Source organism: Phacochoerus africanus, chromosome X (genome assembly GCF_016906955.1).
Source record: "Phacochoerus africanus isolate WHEZ1 chromosome X, ROS_Pafr_v1, whole genome shotgun sequence".
Classification (NCBI taxonomy): domain Eukaryota; kingdom Metazoa; phylum Chordata; class Mammalia; order Artiodactyla; family Suidae; genus Phacochoerus; species Phacochoerus africanus.
Window position 1 is genome coordinate 102,374,393 of NC_062560.1, and position 22,725 is coordinate 102,397,117.

The 22,725-nt window shown below is 46.7% G+C and overlaps 2 protein-coding genes across 2 annotated transcripts; one reads left to right on the plus strand and one right to left on the minus strand.

Annotated features, from left to right (window-relative positions):
• Window positions 1-8,332: 8,332 nt before the first annotated feature.
• On the minus strand, window positions 8,333-9,650 carry RNF113A (ring finger protein 113A). Its single transcript, XM_047765343.1, has one exon. The coding sequence runs from the start codon at window positions 9,421-9,423 to the stop codon at window positions 8,389-8,391; it is 1,035 nt and encodes a 344-aa protein (XP_047621299.1). The 5' UTR covers window positions 9,424-9,650; the 3' UTR covers window positions 8,333-8,388.
• Window positions 9,651-9,655: 5 nt separating this feature from the next.
• Window positions 9,656-13,537, plus strand: NDUFA1 (NADH:ubiquinone oxidoreductase subunit A1). The gene is made up of 3 exons (XM_047765344.1): window positions 9,656-9,839; window positions 11,260-11,349; window positions 13,389-13,537. Exons 1-3 carry the CDS (start codon window positions 9,738-9,740, stop codon window positions 13,407-13,409), a joined length of 213 nt encoding a protein of 70 aa, XP_047621300.1. The 5' UTR covers window positions 9,656-9,737; the 3' UTR covers window positions 13,410-13,537.
• The last annotated feature ends 9,188 nt before the right edge of the window (window positions 13,538-22,725 follow it).

Below are 22,725 nucleotides of genomic sequence, written 5' to 3' on the forward strand. Positions count from 1 at the left end.
AAAGGCCAATTATGCATTATTTGTAATAGCCCCAACCCGGCAACATCCCAAATGTCTGTCAATGGGCTAATGCACAAAATGTGGCACATCCATTGAATGAAATGCTACTCAGCAATAAGAATGACCTGATACGTCCATCCACATGAATGACCAATAAGGACGCATGTTCCATCCCTGGTCTCACTCAATGGGTTAAGGACCCAGCGCTCTGCAAACAGCGTAGGTCGTAGGTCGTAGGTCGGGTCGCGGATGTAGCTCGGATCCGGTGTGGGTGTGGCTGGAGCTGGGGTGTAGGCAGGCAGCTGCAGATCCTAATCAACCCCTAGTCCTGGGAACTTCTGGAAGTGCAGCCCTTAAAAAAATGAATTTAAAAAAAGAAAAATAATAATTGATACCCCATCCACATGAATGAATCGCAGAATGATTATGCTGAGTGAAAGAAAACACAAAGAGAGTGCATGCTGTATGATCTCATTTATACAACATTCTAGAAAAGGTAAAACTATCATCCTTTAAAACTACACTAATAACGGAGTTTCCGTTGTAGCTCAGCGGTAACAAACCCAAGTAGTATCCATGAGGACTTGGGTTCCATCCCTGTCCTCGCTCAATGGGTTAACTATCCGGCATTGCCCTGAGCTATGGTGTAGGTTGCAGACGTGGCTCTAATGTGAATTATGACACATCATCAATTTTAAGATGTATCTTCATTTAGAGGTGTTAAAATGTGAAAAAAAAGTCAGCATTAATTGAACACATTATATCTGTATTATGTACAATTAAGGGGAAAAAAAGTGAAATGGGAGAGAAGGGCAAATGATAAGCTAGAGAGAGACACAGATTCCCACAGTGAGCGGAACCAAGTTAAGGATAAGATAATGGGGGTTTGGGTTGGAAATGCTGTAAAGTTAGGTTGTGATGATCGTTGAACAACTATAAATGTAATAAAATTCATTGAGTTAAAAAAAATAAAGTAGTCAAACTCATAAAAAAAAAAAAGGGTGAGATAGAAGCCTAAGGGGAAAAGCCACAGGCTCAGGGCCAAGGTCCCATTTTTGCTGGTGTCTAGAATATATCACCCAGACTCTACTTAACTTTTCTCACCTGTGTTGCCAAGCTTATGCTCGAGTTCTTAATTCCTGTTGCCATGACTATTTCCTTTTTTTTTTTAATGACTATTTCCTGGTATTTGAGATCTCTGACTCACTCTTGCCTCCAGTACCTGCCCACGCTCTCTCATTCTTTTTTTTCTTTTTAGCCACACCCAAGGCATGCAGAAGTTCCGGGGCCAGGGATCAAACCCTTACCACAGCCTGCCCACCTTTCATCATTTTCAGGTAGACCTTTACTTGCAGTTAGTTGTCTTGATAGAATGGAGCTCCAATTTCTAGGAGGCCTGTGGGCTATTGTCTTTGAAAGGGAGGCTGTATTTGCATCACTCTTGTTCTAGTTTTCCTAAGTCATTGTTCTACAATAAAGCATAACATTCTAATTAAAAAAAAAAAAAACGAGTTCCCATCGTGGCTCAGCGGAAACAAATCCGACTAGGAACCATAAGGTTTCGGGTTCAATCCCTGGCCTTGCTCAGTGGGTTAAGGATCCGGCGTTGCCATGATCTGTGGTGTAGTTCTCAGACGTGGCTTGGATCTGGCGTTGCTGTGGCTGTGGTATAGGCTGGCAGCTGTAGCTCCGATTTGACCCTTAGCCTGGGAGGGAACCTCCATATGTCATGAGTGAGGCCCTAAAAAGCAAAGCAAAACAAAACAAAAAACTTGCCACAGCAGTGACAACACTGGATCCTTAATCCAATGAGCCACCAGGGAAATTCAGTACCTACCCACTCTTAAAAGTCTAGCTTGAGTATCTGCCTCTGACCTACTACTTAGCTTTGCATTTGCATCTTGGCGTATGTCTATTTGATTTGTTTTATTATTATTTTTTGTCTTTTTAGGGCTGTATCCACGGCATATGGAAGTTCCCAGGCCAGGGGGTCGAATGGGAGCTGTAGCTGCCGGCCTACACCAGAGCCACAGCAACGTGGGATCCGAGCCGAGTCTGCAACCTACACCACACCTCATGGCAACACCGGATCGTTAACCCACTGAGCAAGGGCAGGGATCGAACCCGCAACCTCATGGTTCCTAGTCGGATTCGTTAACCACTGCGCCACGATGAGAACTCCCTAAAAATTTTTTGATGGCTGCGCCCACGGCCTCATGGCGCAGTGGAAATGAATCCAACTAAGAACCATCAGGTTGCAGGTTCCATCCCTGGCCTTGCTCAGTGGGTTAAGGATCTGGCATTGCCGTGATCTGTGGTGTGGGTCACAGACGCGGCTCAGATCCCACGTTGCTGTGGCTGTGGCATAGGCTGGCGGCTACAGCTCCGATTCGACCCCTAGCCGGGGAACCTCCATGTGCCACACTAAGGTGGCAGCCCTAAAAAGCAAAAAAAAAAAAAAACCTTGAAGATATATCCATAGAGATTATACAATCTAAAGAATAGAGAGAAAAAAGAATGAAGATGGAGAGCCTCAGAGAAATGTGGGACATTGGAAAAAATATATTTGAAGAAATAAATAATGGCTAAAAATGTCCCAAATGTATTAAAAAACAGTCTGCCCATCTAGGAAGCTCGATGGACTCCAAGTAAAAATAAATGTAAAGAGATCTATAAATAGACAAACCGTAATAATGCTGAAATCTAAAAACAAACAGGGAGTTCTCTGATGGTCTATCAGGTTGAGGCTCCTACCTTCTCACAGCTGTGGCTCTGCTTGCTGCTATGTGGTGTAGGTTCCATCCCTGGCCCAGGAACTTCCACATACTGCCAGTGTGTCAAGAAAAAAAATGCAAAAAAAAAAAGAAAGAAAAGAAAGAAAAGAAAAACAAGAGAGAACCTGAAACATTGCAGCTCTCATTAAAAAAAAAAAAAATTAGGAGTTCCCATCGTAGCACAGCGGTTAACAAATCCGACTAGGAACCATGAGGTTTCAGGTTCAATCCCTGGCCTTGCTCAGTAGGTTGAGGATCCGGCATTGCCAAGAGCTGTGGTGTAGGTCGCAGACGTAGCTCGGATCCTGTGTTGCTGTGGCTGTGTTGTAGGCCAGCGTCTACAGCTCTGATTAGACCCCCTAGCCTGGGAACCTGCATGTGCTGCAGGAAGCGGCCCTAGAAAAGACAAAAATAAATAAATAAATAATAAAAAAATTAAAAATAAAGACAAGGAAAAAATCTTGAAAGAAGCAAAAGAAAAATGACTCGTCACTTACAAGGAAACCCCAATAAGATTAAAAACTGATTTTTGGAGTTCCCTTCGTGGCGAAGTGGTTGACGAATCCGACTAGGAACCATGAGGTTTCGGGTTTGATCCCTGCCCTTGCTCAGTGGGTTAAGGATCTGGCGTTGCCGTGAGCTGTGGTGTAGGTTGCAGATGTGGCTCGGATCCTGCGTTGCTGTGGCTCTGGCGTCGGCTGGTGGCTACAGCTCCGATTAATCCCCTAGCCTGGGAACCTCCATATGCCTCAGGAGTGGCCCTAGAAAAGGCAAAAATACAAAAAAATAAAAAATAAAATAAAAAATAAAAGCTGATTTTTATCAGAAACAATGGAGGCCAAAAGAAAGTGGGACCATAAATTCAAAGAAAATACAATCAACCAAGAATTCTACATTTTTTTTTTCTTTTTAGGGCCGCACCTGCGGCATATGGAGTTTCCCAGCCTAGGGATTGAATTGGAGCTGCAGCTGCCGGCCTACACCACAGCCACAGCAAGGCCAGATCTGAGCTGGGTCTTCAAACTACACCACAGTTCAATGCCAGATCTTAACCCACTGAGCGAGGCCATGGATCAAACCTGCATCCTCATGGATACAAGTCGGTTTCTTAACCTGCTGAGCCACAGCAGTGACAACACCAGGTCCCTAACCCAAGGAGCTGCCAGGGAACTCCCAGGACTTGAGTGCTTTTGCTTCAACTGTTATCTGCAGTGCTTACATCAATGCCTGGCATATTAGTGCTCAAAAACTATTTATTAAATAAATGTCCAGAGCCTCCAGTCTAGTCCAGTTTGCCATCATAACACCTAGACTAGTGCACCAGCCTCCTAACTGATCTCCCTGTCTCATGTTCGGTTCCTATGATCCATTTCCCACATTGCAGAATTATCTTTTAAAAATTCAAATCTTGGAGTTCCCCCATGGCTCATCGGGTTAAGGATCCGACATCGTCACTGCTGTGGCTCTGGTTACAGCTGTGGCATGGGTTCAATCTTGGGGCCCGGGGAACTTCTACATGACATGCACTAGGCCAAAAAAATTCAAATCTGATTGTCTCAACTTTTTTTTTTTTGTCTTTTTAGGGCCATGCCTGCGGCATATGGAAGTTCCCAGGCTAGGAGTTGAATTGGAGCTGTAGCCGCCGGCCTACACCACAGCCACATCAATGCCAAATCTGAACTGTGTCTGCAGCCTACATCACAGCTCACAGCAATGCCGGATCCTTAACCCACCGACCAAGGCCAGGTATTGAACCTGCATCCTCATGGATACTAGTTGGGTTCATTACCACTGAGCCACGACGGGAACTCCCTCATCTCACTTTCTTAAAACCCTTTGATGGCATCCCTTTGCCCTTCAGATAAATTCCAGAATCCTTAACATGACTTGCAAGGTGGCTGTTTGCTCTGACTCCTCAGACCATCCTGGACTGCTTGGGGTTCTTTTTTTTTTTTTTTGTCTTTTTGTCGTTGTTGTTGTTGCTATTTCTTGGGCCGCTCCCGTGGCATATGGAGGTTCCCAGGCTAGGGGTCCAATCGGAGCTGTAGCCACCGGCCTACACCAGAGCCACAGCAACGCGGGATCCGAGCCGCGTCTGCGAACTACACCACAGCTCACGGCAACGCCGGATCGTTAACCCACTGAGCAAGGGCAGGGACCGAACCCGCAACCTCATGGTTCCTAGTCGGATTCGTTAACCACTGCGCCACGACGGGAACTCCTGCTTGGGGTTCTTAGCTGAAGCCAGTCTCCCACTTCAGGTCCTTGGTACAAACTAACCCTCTGTCTGGGATGCTCTCTCCCACCCCCATTTCAGATCTCAATTTGAAGGAGAGGAGCCACCTCTGAGCTCTCAGACTAGGTTAGCGCCTTCAGAGTCCAGCTGCAGCTCATCTCTGCTGGCATGCTTTCTTTTTCTCCCATATTTAATTTTTTTTTATTTGTAGGAATAACTAGTTCTCACCTATGAAATGATATTGCACCATTTAATTAAAGGTGATAAAATTGTTCTTTTAAAAATGTAATCAGGGGTTCCCATCGTGGCTCAGTTGTTAACGAATCCGACTAGGAACCATGGGGTTGCAGGTTCGATCCCTGGACTTGCTTAGTGGGTTAAGGATCCGGCATTGCTGTGAGCTGTGGTGTAGGTCCCAGATGCGGCTCGGATCCCACATTGCTGTGGCTCTGGCGTAGGCCAGCGGCTACAGCTCTGATTAGACCCCTAGCCTGGGAACCTCCATGTGCCTCGGGAGCGGCACTAGAAAAGGCAAAAAGACCAAAAAAAAAAAAGTAATCATAGGGGTTCCCGTCATGTCTCGGTGGTTAACAAATCCCACTAGCATCCATGAGGACGCAGGTTTGATCCCTGGCTTCGCTCAGTGAGTTAAGGATCTGGCATTGCTGTGAGCTGTGGTGTAGGTCGCAGATTCGGCTTGGATCCTGTGTTGCTGTGGCTCTGGCGTCGGCTGGTGGCTACAGCTCTGATTCGACCCCTAGCCTGGGAACCTCCATATGCCATGAGTGAGGCCTTAAAAAGCAAAAATAAATAAAATAAAATAAAAGTAATCATAAACTTGTAAATATGAAACTTACCTTGAGTATACCACTGATTTATGCACTTTTGGGGAGTTATGATCCCTTCTAAGAATCTGCTAAGAGTTCCCTTGTGGCTCAGCCACTGCTACGGCTCTGCTTACAGCTGTAGCATGGGTTCTAACACTGGCCCAGGAATTTCTGCATGCCACTCGCACAGCCAAAAGAAAATGTATGTGGAGTAGCAGATAAGTGGCATCTTTCTCCTTTCAGCTCTTTAAGACTAACTTCTTGATTTATGACTTTTACCCCATCTCTTCTCAGTCCTAGCTATCTCCGAGACCTTCAGCAGCTGCGGCATTCTTTCTCTTCATCTTCTTTGTTTTCTCCTGGATCCTTTCTCTCAGTCTATATGATGGATAACAGTTCAATATGTATCTTTTTCCATAAAACTTTATTCTACTTTTGAATATACTAACTTTCTTAGTATAAATTCTCAGGACTAATTTTTTTCTTAAAAAAAGAAACATTTTTATGCTTCTTTTGCTACTCATTGCCATTCTTTCCATGACACTTTTTAGGGATGTACCTGTGGCATATGGACATTCCCAGGCTAGGGGTCAAATTGGAGCTACACCTGCCAGCCTACACCACAGCCACAGCAACGCCAGATCCTTAACCCATTGAGCAAGGCCAGGGATCGAACCCCCATCCTCTTCGATTCTAGTTGGGTTCACTGAGGCACACCAGGACCTCCCATGACACTTTTAGAACACCGCCTTCCCTTTGCCTTCGATGGTAGTGTAGCTTCTCTTTCTCATCTGCCTCTACAACATCTTCTTTCCTGTTTCATAGTCTCATTCTTTAAATGGCAGTTTCCTGTGTGATGCTTTCGTAAGCCCTTTTCCTACTAGTCTTCTCAAGTACTATACTTTATACATTCTGTTATAGAATGTATACCATCGTATCAGGTGAGTTTATGATTCTGAACTCTCCCCAGGGTGGGATTGGCTTAATCCTGAGAGAATAACCCAGTGCACTTTTGTTCTTGTACTTACCACACCTGCACTGTTTGATGTCCAGCTCCATGAGTTCAGGGGCTATGTCTCTTTTTTGCTAATCTGCCAAGCAAAGTGCCTGACACAGAGTAGCTATTCAAAGAATATCTTTATTATTTTATTTTTTGTCACCCACGGCATATGGAAGTTCCCAGGCTAGGGGTTGAATTGGAGCCATAGCTGCCGGCCTATGCCACAGCCACAGCATTTCAGGATCCGAGCCGTGTCTGCGACCTACACCACAACAACCTACACCAAATGGGAACTCCGAGAATATTTTTAAATGGATTAATGAATACAAACATAAAAACTCTAACCCAAGGCATTCCAGTCGTGGCTCAGCAGTGACAAACCCAACTAATATCCATGAGGACAGGGGTCCAATCCCTGGCCTTGCTCAGTGGGATAAGGATCCGGTGTTGCTGTGAGCTGTGGTGTAGGTCGCAAACACAGCTTGGATCTGGCGTTGCAGTGGCTGTGGTGTAGGCCAGCAGCTACAGCTCTGATTCAAACCCTAGCCTGCGAACCTCCATATGCTGTGGGTGTGGTCCTAAAAAGACGAAAAAAAAAAAGGTCTGATTTTGTTCCCTTCCCCAAACTCTATCTCCTCATTACCTACAGAATATAGGCAAAGCTCCCTCAGCTTGCCTTCAAGGCTTTGGCTCTGATCTCCCTTTTCAAAACACTCCATGTTTATTATTAAGTGCTTCTTATATACCAAGCAGTTCTCAGTGACCTGGGAAGACAGGTACACAGGTTAATGGGGCATGATCAGCTCTATGACAGGGTCTGTGAGAACACAGTTTCAGACAATGGATAGTAAAATATTGGGTTTTTGTCTTCTGCAGGTCAGCAAGGTCAGTCTAGAACTGCATGTCCAATACAGTGGCTATCAGTATTACTCAACAGTCACATGAAGCTAGTGGCTATCATACTGGACAGCAGAGCAGAGCATAGACCATTTCCATCATCCATGGAAGGGGGGTTACCTATAGGTGCTTCAAAGACAGCAAGGAGCATTTCCCACACACATACACACATCCCGTGAGGCTAGCTACCAGTCCCCCAACCCAATCCTCCCACTCTTACTGCTCCTCCAACACCCCCCCAACACACACACCTCCGCTGGGGTGTATTTTGAAGTAGTATGGGCTCCCAAAAGAGTTAATGCATGAACGTATTTTTGTAAACTATTAAGTGATGCAGAAATATAAGAACTTGGTTCAGTTCTTACTTTCATCACAGCTTTGGTTACTTCAAGCAAATTCTCTTTTCTCAAATTTCTCCCATCCCCTAAATGTATGCCAAAGGGTTCTGAAAAGTATCTTACACACAGGCAGCATTTATACCAGGTAAAAACCCAGATTACACCTACCTTGATGCCTGTACAAGCCACCTATCCAGAACCCTACTTTGCCACCTGCCTTTTCCCTCTCACTCACTTTCCCTAAAAAGGAAGGACACGAATTAAGATTTTCAAAACAACAAAACATTTATTTCACGATTCGAGAATAATGGGAAAACTAAGTAATGGGAATTGGACCCTCATCGGTGTCTTCTGGGAAATCGGAAGCACCACCCTCTTCTGCAGCTCGATGCTTCTCCAGTTTGGCGATCAATTCTTTCGCTGGATTGAAGACGCCATTGGTCTGCTGGTCACAGACATAGCAGCGCGGGGTGGTGCGGAAATGCTGCAGTGCACAGCTCTCGCAGAAATAATGCCTGCATTTGGTGACAACTGGGTTTCGGAAGGTCTGGCGACAGATGAAACACTTGAATGGTATTTCCTCCTCATCACTTCCCACTTCATAGTTTTCATCCTCATAGACACCATAGCGACCCTCATCAAGCTCACGTTCGATCTGCCACCCATGCTTGTAATCTGAACGGTCATGGAGGAATTTGCAGCTGTCTCCGAAGCCGCAAAAGCCAGTCTCCTTGTAGTCCTTACAAATGTCAGGCTGGTAATCCCAGCGCACGGTGGCACGCAGATGCTCGGGAGCTCGGATGGGGCCCTTCCTCACCATCCCGGAGGAAGCATTGCCCATAGACGTATCCTTGGGCTTCATGTATTTCTGATAATTATTGATTCCCCGATAGATCTTGTCATCTTCCTTGCCCCTCAGCTCCTCCTGGATCTTCTGGCTGCGCTCAAAGATGGCTTGTGCGTCACGCTCCTTCTCTGTGTCTAGCTCGTACACAGCAGTCGCCCCCATATCCTCTGGCCCAACGGGTTTCGCCGAGCGAGTGGACTTGTAGACCACGCCAAGGCTCTCGGGCTCGTTCTCCTCCTCCTCCTCTTCGCTACTCAGGTCGCCGTAAGCCGCCTTCTGTTTACCGCTACCACGGGTCTTCTGTATCATCGGATTGTGGGTCGCCCGCTTCTTTTCCGGGCGAACCACAGTGCTGCCTTCGTCACTGCTGCTGCTGCTGTCTCCGGACTCTTGGTCGCAGATCGGGCGCTTTCGGCGGCCTGCAGCCCCTTTCCGCCCAGGCTTTTTGAAAAGGAAAGTGCACACCTGGTCTGTTGTCTTTCCCGGAGGAAGTTGTTCTGCCATCCTAAGAGTCTTGAGCTCCGGAACGACTGAGGCCTGCTAGGTGGCGCGGGGCTTCTTCACGTCACTGCACGTCGTGCGCTCGGCCGCGAGTCGGGACAAAAATCGCAGGTTGAAAAAGGGCTGCGGAAATTCAAGCGTCCGAGAGCCCCGGCGCGCACCACTCTTGAGCCCTGCCGCGCCCCGTCGCTTCCTCCGGAGGCGGACGCGGCCCCGCCCCACTCGCGCGCCGCCGCGGAGCTTCCGGGGAAGGGATCAAAGCCGGGTCACCTTTGAGGGGCTGGGAAGAAGGGTTTAGCCTTGGTAACCGCGTCGCGATGTGGTTCGAAATTCTCCCCGGGATCGCCGTCATGGCCGCGTGCTTGTTCATCCCGGGAATGGCCACTGCTCACATCCACAAGTTCACTAACGGGGGCAAGGTAAGGCGGCTTCTCCGGCCTGGCGGCGGCCCCCCACAAACTGCCGTTAAGAACTGGGCGGTGGGGTCGGGAGGCCGTTAGGACCCACAGCCTCTCTCCGAGGTGGGGAATACAGAGGACGCCCCCCCCCCCCTTTTATAGCCTAAAAGCTGAGGCTTGCAGAATGAAGCCGGACGCGAACCGTCTTCTACTTTAGCTAGAGATAGCTGGTTGCTGGGTGAAGAGTGGGCGGGAGGGCAAAGCAGAGATTGGGGACTGGAAAGGTAGGAGATTGAAGAATGTAGGTCAAATCCCTAGGCAGAGAGAGGCGTCAGTTAGTCTTGGCCCCGCTCCCTCTGACGTGTAGTCTCCTTTCTTGCTGGATTTTGATTTGAATTTCTCGCATCCATTTATCGGTAGCTTCTCGTTTTTCAGTTTTTTCTAGCCTTCACTAGGTTTTTTACCTTGACATTTGTTTATTTATCCCCCCACTTTCCCATGTAAGCCTTTAGGAATTTAGCGCCAAGATCCTGTTTTTCACATTAGGATTGTAGTTTTTCTCTTTAACTAGTTCTTCACATCATTTCTGGAGTACAGAGTCTAAGTGTATTTGCTTTCAGGTTTTGTGATTTTTCAAGTGTGATCTGCTGCTGTTGTTTCTTCTCATGAAGGTCCCCAAAGGGAACAAGTAGTCATGTCTCAAAAAAAAAAAAAAAAAAAAGAAGGAAAGAACAAATGATGCCGGTTAAAATAGAAATTGTAAGAACTCATGGTTACCATACTAATTACAGTTTAGTGGTCTGAATTTATTTAGGACTCTGGTCTAATGTTTTTTCTTTTTTTCTTTTTAGGGCCACACCCGCGGCATATGGAAGTTCCTGGGCTAGGGGTAGAATCCGAGCTGCATCTGTGACCTATGTCACAGCTTGTGGCAACGCCGGATCTTTAATTCACTGATTGGGGCCAGGGATTGAAACTTCATCCTCTGGGACACTTTGTCAGGCTGAGCCTGATCCTGATCCGCTGAGCCACAACGGGAACTCCTAGTCTTATGTTGTTCATTTGGTTGTTTTTGTTTGCTTTTTAAGACAGCACCTGTGACATATGGAGGTTCCCAGGCTAGGGGGTCGAATCAGAGCTGCAGCTGCCAGCCTACACCACAGCCACAGCAACACCAGATCCAAGCCAAGTCTATGACCTCCACTGCAGCTCATGGCAATGCCAGATCCTTAACCCACTGAGCAAGGTGAGGGATCGAACCTGCATCCTCATGGATCCTGGTAGGGTTCGTTACTGCTGATGCACAACGGGAACTCTGTTAATTTGGTTTTTATATCAGTGATGATTCTATTTTTCTGGAATGTCACTTATTAAAGTTCTAATATCCCTCTACTGGGTCACTCATCTTTATAAACTACAATAATACTAATTTTCGTTTTAGGAAAAAAGGGTTGCCCATTTTTCATATCAGTGGAATTTGATGGAAAGAGATAGGCGCATCTCTGGAGTTAATCGTTACCATGTGACAAAGGTAAGATGACTCTGATGCTAGCCATCTGTCACAGTGGAAATGGCTTCTGGTTAATGTTTTGCCAAAGGTTTTACAGAGTTAATTTGCAGTTTCTTGTCTACTAGTGAAGTTGAGCAGCCTTTTACGTATTTAATGATGATTTGCATTTCTTACTCTGTGGATTGTCTGCCTATGTCCTTTGCTTATTCTGTTGGTTTTCTTTTTGATTTACAGGGGTTCTTATATACGTATTACAGATATTAATCTTTTGTCTGTTTTATATGCAGCAAGTATTTTCCCCAGTCTGCTGTCTTTTTTCACTTTATGATGGCTTTTGTCAGTTTTTCATCATGATGTTCAGTTTATCATATCTTATCATTCTGGATTTTGAATTTTATGTCTTGCTTACAAATGAATTTCCTACCCAGATTCTAAAAATATGTGTCTAAAAAATTTTTTTAAATATATATGTCTATGATTTCCCCAAATACCTTTACAGTCTTTTTTTTCCTTTTTTACATTTAGTGCTTTGACCCATCTTCAGTTCATTTTGGGGTATAACGTGATGCAAGGATTTAACTTTAGTTTTTTTCAAGAAATAGCCAGTTGTCACAATAATCTACTTATGGAACAGTTTACTTTTTATTTGAAATAAAATTTCCATATACATATAAGCTTGTTTCACAAATGCACCATTGGTTTGCCGATTCCTGCACCAGTACATTAAAGAATCACTATAATTTTATATTTCAGTCATATGAAACTCCTGGTTTTCTTTTTTGCTTTGACCGTACCTATGGTATGTGGAAGTTCCTCTGGGCCAGGGATTGAATCCTCACTGAAGTTGTGGCCTGTGCCAGAGCTACAGAAATGCTGGATCCTTAACTCACCGCTCCACAAGGAAAGTTCCTGAAACTGCCATTTTTGTGAGTCAAAAATGGCCAAGCAGTAGTATTTTCATACAGTTCAATGTAATAGTAAGTTCTTATACATTGTAGGAGCTTATTCTCATTATTTAAAAAAAAATTTTTTAACTCTTTAGTATTCTTGTTAATTCACTCTTCACAGCAGATCTAGGTAAATATTAATTCCATTTTCTAGATGAGAAAACAGAGCAGAGTGATTAAATAACAGTTTGAGGACTCGGCCTAGGTGGTCTGCCTCTCAGTATTGTGCTATTTGAGAAGCTACTATCTGATAAACACGATGATAGATACCTACTCATCAGAGCAGTATTTCTCAAAGCATGGTTCAAGAATAACCATCAGGGAGTTCCCTGGCCTGGTCACTGCAGTGGCTTGAGTCACTGCTGTGGCTCGGGTTCAATCCCTGGCAGGGGAACTTGCACATGCCAAAGGCACAGCCAAAAAACCCCCAAAAAACCAAAAAAACAAAACACCATTGTATGCAGATTCCTGTGCCCCTGGCCAGAACAAATAAATTAGGATTTTTACATGGTGGCTCCTAGGACTAGGCAATTTTAATTTCTCTCATGGTTATTCTTACTGCAATAGAACAAAATACCTAGACTGTTATTTTAACATCTGAAAGAGATATCATCACTAGTCTTTTACTTCATCGTTTCTGAAGTATTAAATTATGAACTGATAAGATAGAGTGAGTCTTCTGAATAAAATAGTGTTATGCTTACAGGGCAAGAGTCCTGACGTTGGGGGTCCAAGAACTTGAATTCTGGCTCTGCTACTTCCTTACTGACTTAAGCAAGAGACTTTTAACCTCTCTGAGCCTCCTTTTTTTTTCATCTGCAGAAAAGTAGAATGAGGCTAATGATATCTTCCTGATGTTGGCTGTTATTTTATAAAATGGTTGTACTTTACTGTCCTCTGACTCTGAGGGTGCTTTGTAGAAGGTAGATAGTTGCTTGACTTTAGTTCTCATTGTGGCGTGGGGGCGGGGAGGTTGTCTTTTCATATAAAGTGATACGTTTGCTACTGTCAGAAAATGGAAATTAGGTTATCAGGGTCATTATAGGTTATAGTACATGTACATCTTTGTCAGGAATAGAATTGTCACATTTTCCTATTTAAACTGTTTTTCAGGGTTTGGAGAACATTGATTAAGGAAGCACTTTCCTGATTGATGAAAAATAACTCAGTTATGCTCGTCTACCCCTGCTAGAAGGTTATAACGTGTCTTATGTAGCATGCAGTGTATTTTGTAGTATGTAATAAAAATTTTAAAAGTAAAATCAAGTTTTCTTTACTTCTTGAAAGAGTTACACAAAGGAGTTCCCGTTGTGGCTCAGTGGAAAGGAATCTGACTAACATCCATGAGGACTCAGGTTCGATCCCTGGCCTCACTCAATGGGTTAAGGATCCGGCGTTGCCATGAGCTGTGGTGTAGGTCGCAGACGCTGCTTGGATCTGGCGTTGCTGTGGCTCTGGCGTAGGCTGGTGGCTACACCTCCTGATTTGACCCCTAGCCTAGGAACCTTCACATGCCTCAGGTATGGCTCTAAAAAGACAAAACCAAAAAGAAAAGTTATACACAAGATCAAGCAGTCTATCCAGTGTAGCTTTATCACTTTAAAAAAAAACTAGAAGGCAGCCGAGACTTGTAAAATTATGGATGTAATGTACACCAAGCACCGATCACTGCCCAGTGCCTAACGTGTCACAAATGTTAATTCCTATATTGTGATAGATGTTAATATATTTAAACATTGTTTCTTTAGAGAATGCTAGGGGAATACAAAAAAAGAAGTACCAGAGCTCCATAGTGGCTCAGGAGGTTAAGAATCTGACACTGTCTCTGTGAGGATGCAGGTTCGATCCCTGTCCTCACTGGGCTAAGGATCTGATGTTGCCCCAAGCTTCAGCATAGGTTACAGATGTGGCTCGATCCAGTGTTACCATGGCGGTGACGTAGGCCTCAGCTGCAAGTCTAATTTGACCCCTAGCCTGGGAACTGCCATATGCCACATGTGTGAATGTAAAAAGGGAGAAAAAAAAAAGTACCTCTTTTTTTTTTTTTGTCTTTTACTTTAGGGCTGCACGCGTGGCATATAGCAGTTCCCAGGCCAGGAGTTGAATCAGAGCTGCAGGTGCTGGCCTACGTCACAGCCACGGCAATGTCAGATCCAAGCCGCATCTGCCACCTATGCCGCAGGTCACAGTAGTGCCAGATCCTTTAACCCACCGAGCAAGGCCAGAGATCCAACCTGCATCCTCATGGATTCTAGTTGGATTCTTAACCTACTGAGCCACAACAGGAACTCCAAAAGTACCTTTTTATCTAGTTCCTTTTCTGGGTGAATCCTATAGTGCTTAAAATTCCAGACTGCACTTTCAACTTCCATGCATTCTGTATCTAGCACATAATAATCACTTAAGTGTTAATTTTTATTTTTATTCTTTTTTGGTTGGGTCTGAGGCACATGTAAATTCCCAGGCCGGGATGGAATCCAAGCCGTAGTTGCAACCTACACCACAGCTGTGGCAACGCCAGATCCTTAACCCACTGTGCCGGGCTGGGGACTAAACCTGCATCCCAGCGCTCCAGAGATGCCACCAATCCGATTGTGCCACAGCAGGAACTCCCTGATTTTTATTTTAGATTGTCGTGTAGAGCAGCAACAACAATGATTACGTTTATTAAAATGAGTGTAGTCAGTTCCCTGATGGCCTAGCAGGTTAAGATGTCACTGCTATGGTTCAGGTTACTGCAGTGGCAAGGATTTACTTCCTGGCCCGGGAACTTCTGCCTGCTGTGGGCATGGCCAAAAAAAAAAATATCCCGGCCACTTGAAAAAAGAATTGCATGTTCAGTGCTGAAGGTCACCAGATAGCATGAAGATCTGAAAAGGTGTGTACAGTAAAGGTGGTGCTACTCCATGGGTGGAGATCAGCAGTCCAGGTGACCAGGGGGCCTCTGGATGAGAAAACTAAGTTGTTCGTCATCTCAGTCTTTTATCCGGTTTAACATTTTGATGTGCTGATGCCCTGAAACACCTGCACTGTATGGTTTCTGCTGACTGCATCTTACAGGACTGGGCTTACAAAGAAGGAGGAGGCAGTCACGCTTAGAGGAATACTCTATATATATTGTGCCACCCTGTGATGTTGAACCTGTTTAGGGAGAACTATGCTCATGATCACAAATTTAATAAAACATCGTCTTTATTTAGAGCTACTCAGGGCTCATTTTGCTGATCATTATGAGAACTATTCTGGAAAGGAACTATCTGCAGGTAGTACAGATACAGGTCCAGGAGACTTGATAACGTTCCTAAATCTGTTAATCTGTTGATTTTCAGGAGTTCTGGTTGTGGCTCAGCGGTAACAAACCCAGTTAGTTATCCATGAGGACACAGGTTCCATACCTTGCTCAGTGGGTTATTAAGGATCCGGCGTTGCCATGAGCTGTGGTGTAGGTCGCAGACACAGCTCAGATCCCGTGTTGCTGTGGCTGTGGTGTGGGCCGGCAGCTGCAGCTCTGATTTGACCCCTAGCCTGGGGATTGCATATGCTGCAGGTGTGGCCCTAAAAAGAAAAAAATGATCCTTAGGTCTGTTATTTGTCCGCTGTAGCTTTAGGCAGGGCTCATCCGCTAGAGGATTAGATGAATGTCAGGGCTGTGCAGTGAGGGGCTACAAAGTGGCAGGTAGAAATCAGTTGGTCAGGTTCAGCATTAGCATCAGAATTCTTCACCTCCCTTTTTTGTGGTACTTGCTTTCAAATTTAGCCCCTCCCCCCTTCTATGGCACGCAGACATTCCCAGGACAGGGATCGACAAAACTGAGCCACAGTAGTGGCAATGCTGAATCCTTAGCCACTAGGCCACCAGAGAACTCCAATTTAGCTTTATTTATTTATTTGTTTGTTTGTTTGTTTGTTTATGACTTTTTAGGGCCGCTCCCACGGCATATGCAAGTTTCTGGGCTGGGGGTTGAATTGGAGCTGCAGCTGCTGGCCTACCCCACAGCCACAGCAATGGAGGATCAGAGCTGTGTCTGTGACCTACACCACAGCTCATGGCAACGCCAGATCCTTAACCCACTGAGCTAGGACAGGGAATCGAACCCACATACTCATGGATACTAGCCAAGTTCATTACTTCTGACCCACAATGAGAACTCTGATTTAGCTTTATTTTTTTATTTTTACTTTTTTTGGCCATACCCATGGCATTGAAGTTTCCAGGCCAGAGACTGAATCTGAGCCACAGCTGTGATCTCGACCACCAGCCTGGGAACTTATATATGCCAAGGGCAATTAGCTGTGGCAATGCTGGATCCTTAACCTACTGCACCAGGCTGGTGTAGAACCTGAACCTCCGTGATGACCTGAGCTGCTGCAGAGACAATTCTGGATCCTTAACCCATTGTGCCGCAGCGGGAACTCCCAGTTTACCTTTGTTTTTTTTTTTTTTGTCTTTTTAGGACTGTGCCCTTGGCATATATAAGTTCCCAGGCTGGCGGTCGAATTGGAGCTGGAGCTGCTGGCCTACACCACAGCCACAGCAACGCTAGATCTGAGCTGCATCTGCGACATACACCACGGCTCACGGCAATGCCAGATCCTTAACCCACTGAACGAGGCCAGGGATCAAAGTCAGTTTTATTACCGCTGAACCAGGACGTGAACTCCCAATTTACCTTTTTTTATAGTCTACTGCCAGGGAGTGAACCAGATTGACACCTTGAAGCTAGGTTATAGCTGTCCTTTGTCAATAGCTCTGACAGATGTGGTCTGGCTACTGACCTCAGGTGGGTAGATCATCTGCTTTTGAAAGGATACTTGGGAAATAATGCCATTCACTGGTTTTATTTATTTATTTAAGTATAGTTGCTGTACAATATTATATAAATTACAGTTGTACAATATAGTGATTTGACAATTTTTAAAGGTTATACTCCATTTACAGCTTTGGCTATATTCCCTTTGCTGTACTATATATCTTTGTAGCTTATTTTATACATATGGTTTTATTCTTTATTTTTTAAAATATATACTATATTCACAGAGCTCTAAAATCCAGCAATATAAGGTATTCAGTGACAAGACTTCATCCATCTCCCACTCCACCGTCACACTAGCCTGAAAGGTCTTTCCGCACATATAAATACAAATTCGTGTTCTGTCTTCTGTGCTGGTGATACTTGGTAGAGAGTTTACTTTTACGTCATCTGTTTGGAAGAATAGCTCTTGTTCAAAATTACATCCACCAGGCTGCCGTAGTTACTTCTGGGGTCAAATGAAATAGTCAATAGGAAAAGACCTTGAAAAAGGTTAGAGGAAGCCGTATACATTCAGAAGAGGGAGGAAGAGGGTGGCATTGGCCTTTGGGAAACACTTTTTTTTTTGGCCGCACTCGGCATACATTAGTTTCCCTGCTAAGGATCAAATCTGAGCAGCATCTGCGAGGACGTCAGATCCTTAACCCACTGTCAGGCCAAGGATCGAACTTGCCCCTCCTCAGCCACCCAAGCCACTGCAGTTGGATCCTTAACCCACTGCACCACAGCAGGAACTCTGGGAAACACTTTTATGTGAAATATTCATGAAAAAAGAGAGAACATCCTAGAATCAGCAATTCCAACTTATAAAGATCCTTAGACATTTAGTCCATTTCTGATTCTTCAGATGAGGAATCAAAGGGAAGCAATCAGCTAGCTAGTAGCAGACCTGGGACTAGAATCTTGGTGTTTTGACTCCCAACCTACTGTACTTCTAACTGTTCTTTGTGGCTCACTTCATTAAACACTACTGGCGGAGTTCCTGTCATGGCTCAGTGGTTAACAAATCCGACTAGTATTCACAAGGACATGGGTTTGATCCCTGGCCTCGCTCAGTGGGTTAAGGATCTGGTGTTGCCGTGAGCTGTGGTGTAGGTCGCAGACACGACTCAGATCCAGCATTGCTGCGGCTGTGGTGTAGGCTGGCAGCTACAGCTCCGATCGGACCCCTAGCCTGGGAACCTCCATATGCCACGGGTTCGGCCCTAAAAGAAAAAGACAAAACAAAACCAAAAAAACCACTACTGGGTAAATGCCATATGCTAGGCACTGTGCCCCAAATTTGAATAAGACAGGCTTGCCCTTCTGGAGCTGGGTCAGTAGGAGTGAAAGACAGTTACAGGATAGGCTGATGAGGTGGCAAGACAGAGGTCTGCAGAAAGCCACAGCACAAAGCTGGGGCCTGAACTAGCCTTCAGAGCTGGGGAAGGGAAAGGGCTTCTAGTAAGTTCCAGGTGATGCCCACACCAAGCCAAGCCTTAAAGGTTGGGGAGCATTTATGAGATCAGCAACTGCAGCGAGAAAACAGTGTGAGTGTGAGGACACAAACTAGCCATGGCTGTGTGGGAAAGAGCTACAAGTAGTTGTGCAATACTAGAGCAAAGGGTGCGAGGCAGGAAGGAGGGGGAAGAGGGACGAAGGCTGGCAGGGCTAATAGCACAAAGGGCCTGTATGGAAGGTGCAGGGTTGGACCTCTGAAGGCAGGAAGCCGGAGAGTGGGGTGGCCACCTGCAGACATCTCTGGGCTGCTCTGCAGAGCATGGACTGAGGACTGAAAGTGGTGGTTCTCAGCCAGGCTGAGTTTGTCCCCCAGGTCACATGTGGAAAATCTGGGAGACAATTTTCACCATCACATGGGGAGTTGGAGAAGGTGCTACTGACATCTAGTGGATAGAGGCCCACAATGCTTCTCAGCAGCCTACAGTGCCCAGGGCAGTTTTAGCCGACCTGCAATGGCACTACTGCTGAGACTAAGAAACCCTGAAAACAGCAGAGTCTCCACCAAGAAACACTTTAGGAAGTGTTGCTGGCTTTTTTTTTTTAATTCATACTTGGCGTTCCCGTTGTGGCTCAACAATAACAAACCCAACTGGTATCCATGAAGATTCGGGTTTGATCCCTAGCCTTGCCCAGTGGGTAGCGAATCCAGCGTTGCTGTGAGCTGTGGTGTAGGTCACAGACACGGCTCGGATCCCACATTGCTGTGGCTGTGGTGTAGGCAGGCAACTGTAGCTCCGCTTCAACCCCTAGCCTGGGAACTTCCATATGCCTCTGATGTGGCCCTTAAAAAAAAACAAAACCTACTTATTCAGAAGTATATGGGCACAATTCTTCTTCCTCCCATTTCTTGTTTTTTTGTTTGTTTGTTTGTTTTGGCTGCACCCACAACATGCAGAAACTCTGGGCCAGAGATCAAACCCAAGCCACAGCAGTGACAATGCCAGATCCTTAACAACTGATGAGCCACCAAGGAACTCCTTGTTCTTTTTTATTATTATTATTACAGTTCAGATCCCAGGTCCTCCCTCAGCTCACCTCTAAACCTGAACATTTCATTATTTAAAAAAAAAAAAAAGGAGTTCCCGCTGTTGCACACTGGGTTAAGAATCTGACTGTAGTGGCTCTGTTGCTACAGAGGCATGGGTTTGATCCCTGGCCCAAGGCAGTGGGTCGAAGGACCTGGCATTGCTGCAGCTGCAGCTCACATTCAGTCCCTGGTCTGAGAGCTTCACTATGCTGCTGGTGCAGCCATAAAACAACAAAACAAACAAAAAAAAACCCTGAACTTTATTCCATCCCTGGAGGCGTGGTTTTTATATCAGTGATGATTCCATTTTTCTGGAATGTCATTTATTAAAGTTCTAATATCCCTCTACTGGGTCACTCATCTTTATAAACTGCAATAATAATTTTTCATTTAGGAAAAAAGGGATCCACCCACCTGGCACTGACCAGCAGAGAACTCTGCATGTGTGACCTTTATGGAGAATGGGCCTCAGTTTAGGAAAGGCCCTGGGCTCCTACTGCCTCCTCTCCCTTCCCGGGACAGTCCGGTGGCCTTTTAGACTAGAAGTGAAGTCACTCAGTCACTTATTTAGAGCCTGCCCAAATCTAACCTGCCTTGTTACATTTGACACTGTATCTTCCCGCCTAGACGGCAGGTGCATTGAGGGTGGAACCTTGTCAAACTTAGCTTCGCTTCATGGCAGTGCCTCTCACCTGCGCACTTTGCAGGTACTTAAATGACACGTGCTGGCTGACTGGGCTCGCTTGACAAGAGAACATCAGCGTTTAGCCAGGGCTTCGTGGCTGAGAACCAACAGCCTCGCTGGGCATAAGCAGGGAGGACTTAAGAGGAGGGGTGGGGGAGGAGTAAGAAGCTAAATAAGGGAAGGGGGTGACAGGGTGAGCCTCAGGGCACAAGGGGAGCGAGGGCAGGAACTGAGAGCAATGAACGGGACTGAAGGGACACGGGTGGGAAAGAACAGAATTTGAGGCTCAGGGAGGGCCCCGGCTTTAGCTCCCGCACAGTCCTCAATTCAGGAAGAAGCCGGCAGCGACCTTAATGCATCTCCAAAGCTACTCTCTCTGGCGAGCACCGCATCCTTGGCACAAATTCGCCCCACTTCCCACAGGCGGGGCAGGCGAGGCCCCTGCCCTCCCCCTGCCCAGGCGGAAGGAAGGAAGCCCAGCGGGCGAGACGCACAGGCGACCCGCGTCCTCGTCCTCGGTCTCCCCTGAAGCGGACCGCGCACACTCGCACACTCCGCACTCACCGCGGGCGGGGAGGCTGCCTGGGCGGGGTCTGGAAGGGCCTGACGTTGCGCACAGGCTCCGCCTTCTGGCAGGTGCACGCGGGCAGGTGCCCCAGGCTGGACCGCGCGCGAGGCTCCCAGGCCGGAAACCGAAAGGGCTCAGGGCTTGGGGCGGGGGCGGAAGAGGGAGGCTGCCGAGGGCCGAATCTATTTCCTGCCCCTTCCCCCGCCCCACCCGCTCCTCTCGGGGCTTCGGTGTCACTTCTCCACCCTCATCTGCACCCAGGAGGAGGCGTCCGAGGAGGGCAGGTCTGGAAGAACCAGTTCCCCGCGCAGCCTGTCACTCTGGACAGCCTGGAGGCCAGAATGTGTTGTTTCAGTGAGGGGCTTGGCTGGGGGTAGGAGGTGAAGTTCTGGCCCACGGAGTTGGCGCTCCTGCTTCAAAGAGGAGCCTTTCTAATCGGCTGGAAACTCTCTCCTGGCTCCCCCACGAAAACCCTTTGCCTACTAGGAGTTTCTCCTGGCTGGCCTGCAGGTCTCTCTCCTCTGGGCAATTAAGAACCCCACTGCCCGCCCTCCTAGGAAGGGTCCTCACCTCCAGCCTCTAACTAACAGCCCCAGGGCTTCTTAGCAGAGGTTTCTCTGCCCTGCCCACAAAAGCTTGACACACAGGAGGCTGGGGACCCCCCCCCCCGCGCCCCGCTTTTTTTTTTTTTTCGTCTTTTTAGGGCCGAACCCGCAGCATATGGAGGTTTCCAGGCCAGGGGTCGAATCTGAGCTGTAGCCGCCAGCCTACACCACAGCCACGTCAGATCCGAGCCACATCTGCGACCTACACCACAGCTCATGGTAACGCCGGATCCTTAACCCGCTGAGCGAGGCCAGGGATCGAACCCGCAACCTCGTGCATGCTAGTTGGGTTTGTTAATCACTGAGCCACCACGGGAACTCTGGAACTCTGCCCTTTTGGAGTGCAGCTACCGTGGAGCCTGGTGTTCCCAGTCCCCCACCCCCAGGGAACCGAGGAGGAGAGCAGGGCTGTGGAACAGGACCTGCTGTGGCGCTAGAAGGTTCATGGCAGTTGGTCTGATGGGCTGTGTGGGAGTCAGACCAGCAGAGAGAGCTGAGGCCAGTCCTCATCATCAGTCATGTTGGTGGATCAGGAGCCTGCGTCCTCACCAACACCAGTGTCCACGAGAGTCCTCTTGCCTCGGCTGCTGGGCATTGGGCCTGAACAGTGAGAGCTCAAGATACACCTGCCCCTGCTGTCCCAGGCACATTCTCCCAGCTTTGGGTACATGGCAGGTGCTTTCTGACTCCTGTACTTTTTGATTCTGCCCCTTGTGATTAGTCTCTTCCTCATCATGATTGTGGTACCTAGCAGTTCTTGGTTACCGTGGACAAAGAATGTTGCCCACCATCAAGCCAGCAGCTCCTGCAGCCTCCCCAAAGAAAACAGGATACTGGCCCTAGATAAGATGTATATCTAAGAATGATTTCAGTGAGCCCGGATTCTTGCCTCTTCCCACACACAGAAAAGCACTAAAAGCACTAACTTGAGATGCCTGGGGTTGTGTGTGTGTGTGTGTGTGTGTGTGTGTGTGTGTGTGTGTGTGATTAACAGTAATCTTTCGATGTTTGACTACTTTTTTTTTTTTTCCAGAAAAGACTATATATTCTGTTTCCTCCCTTACCTCTTTGGAACAGTTCCTCAGAGCTACCTGAGAGGCTGTCTCCCGGGCTCTAGTCTCTAGATAAAACACAACTTGAAACTTCTAGGTCATGCATTTTTGTTCCAGACTACAGCACTTAGAGTGTGCCCATCCTTGTTTTGAGTGCCCTGCGTGAATTGCTTCATCTCATCTTTTTAAAAATTTCATCATC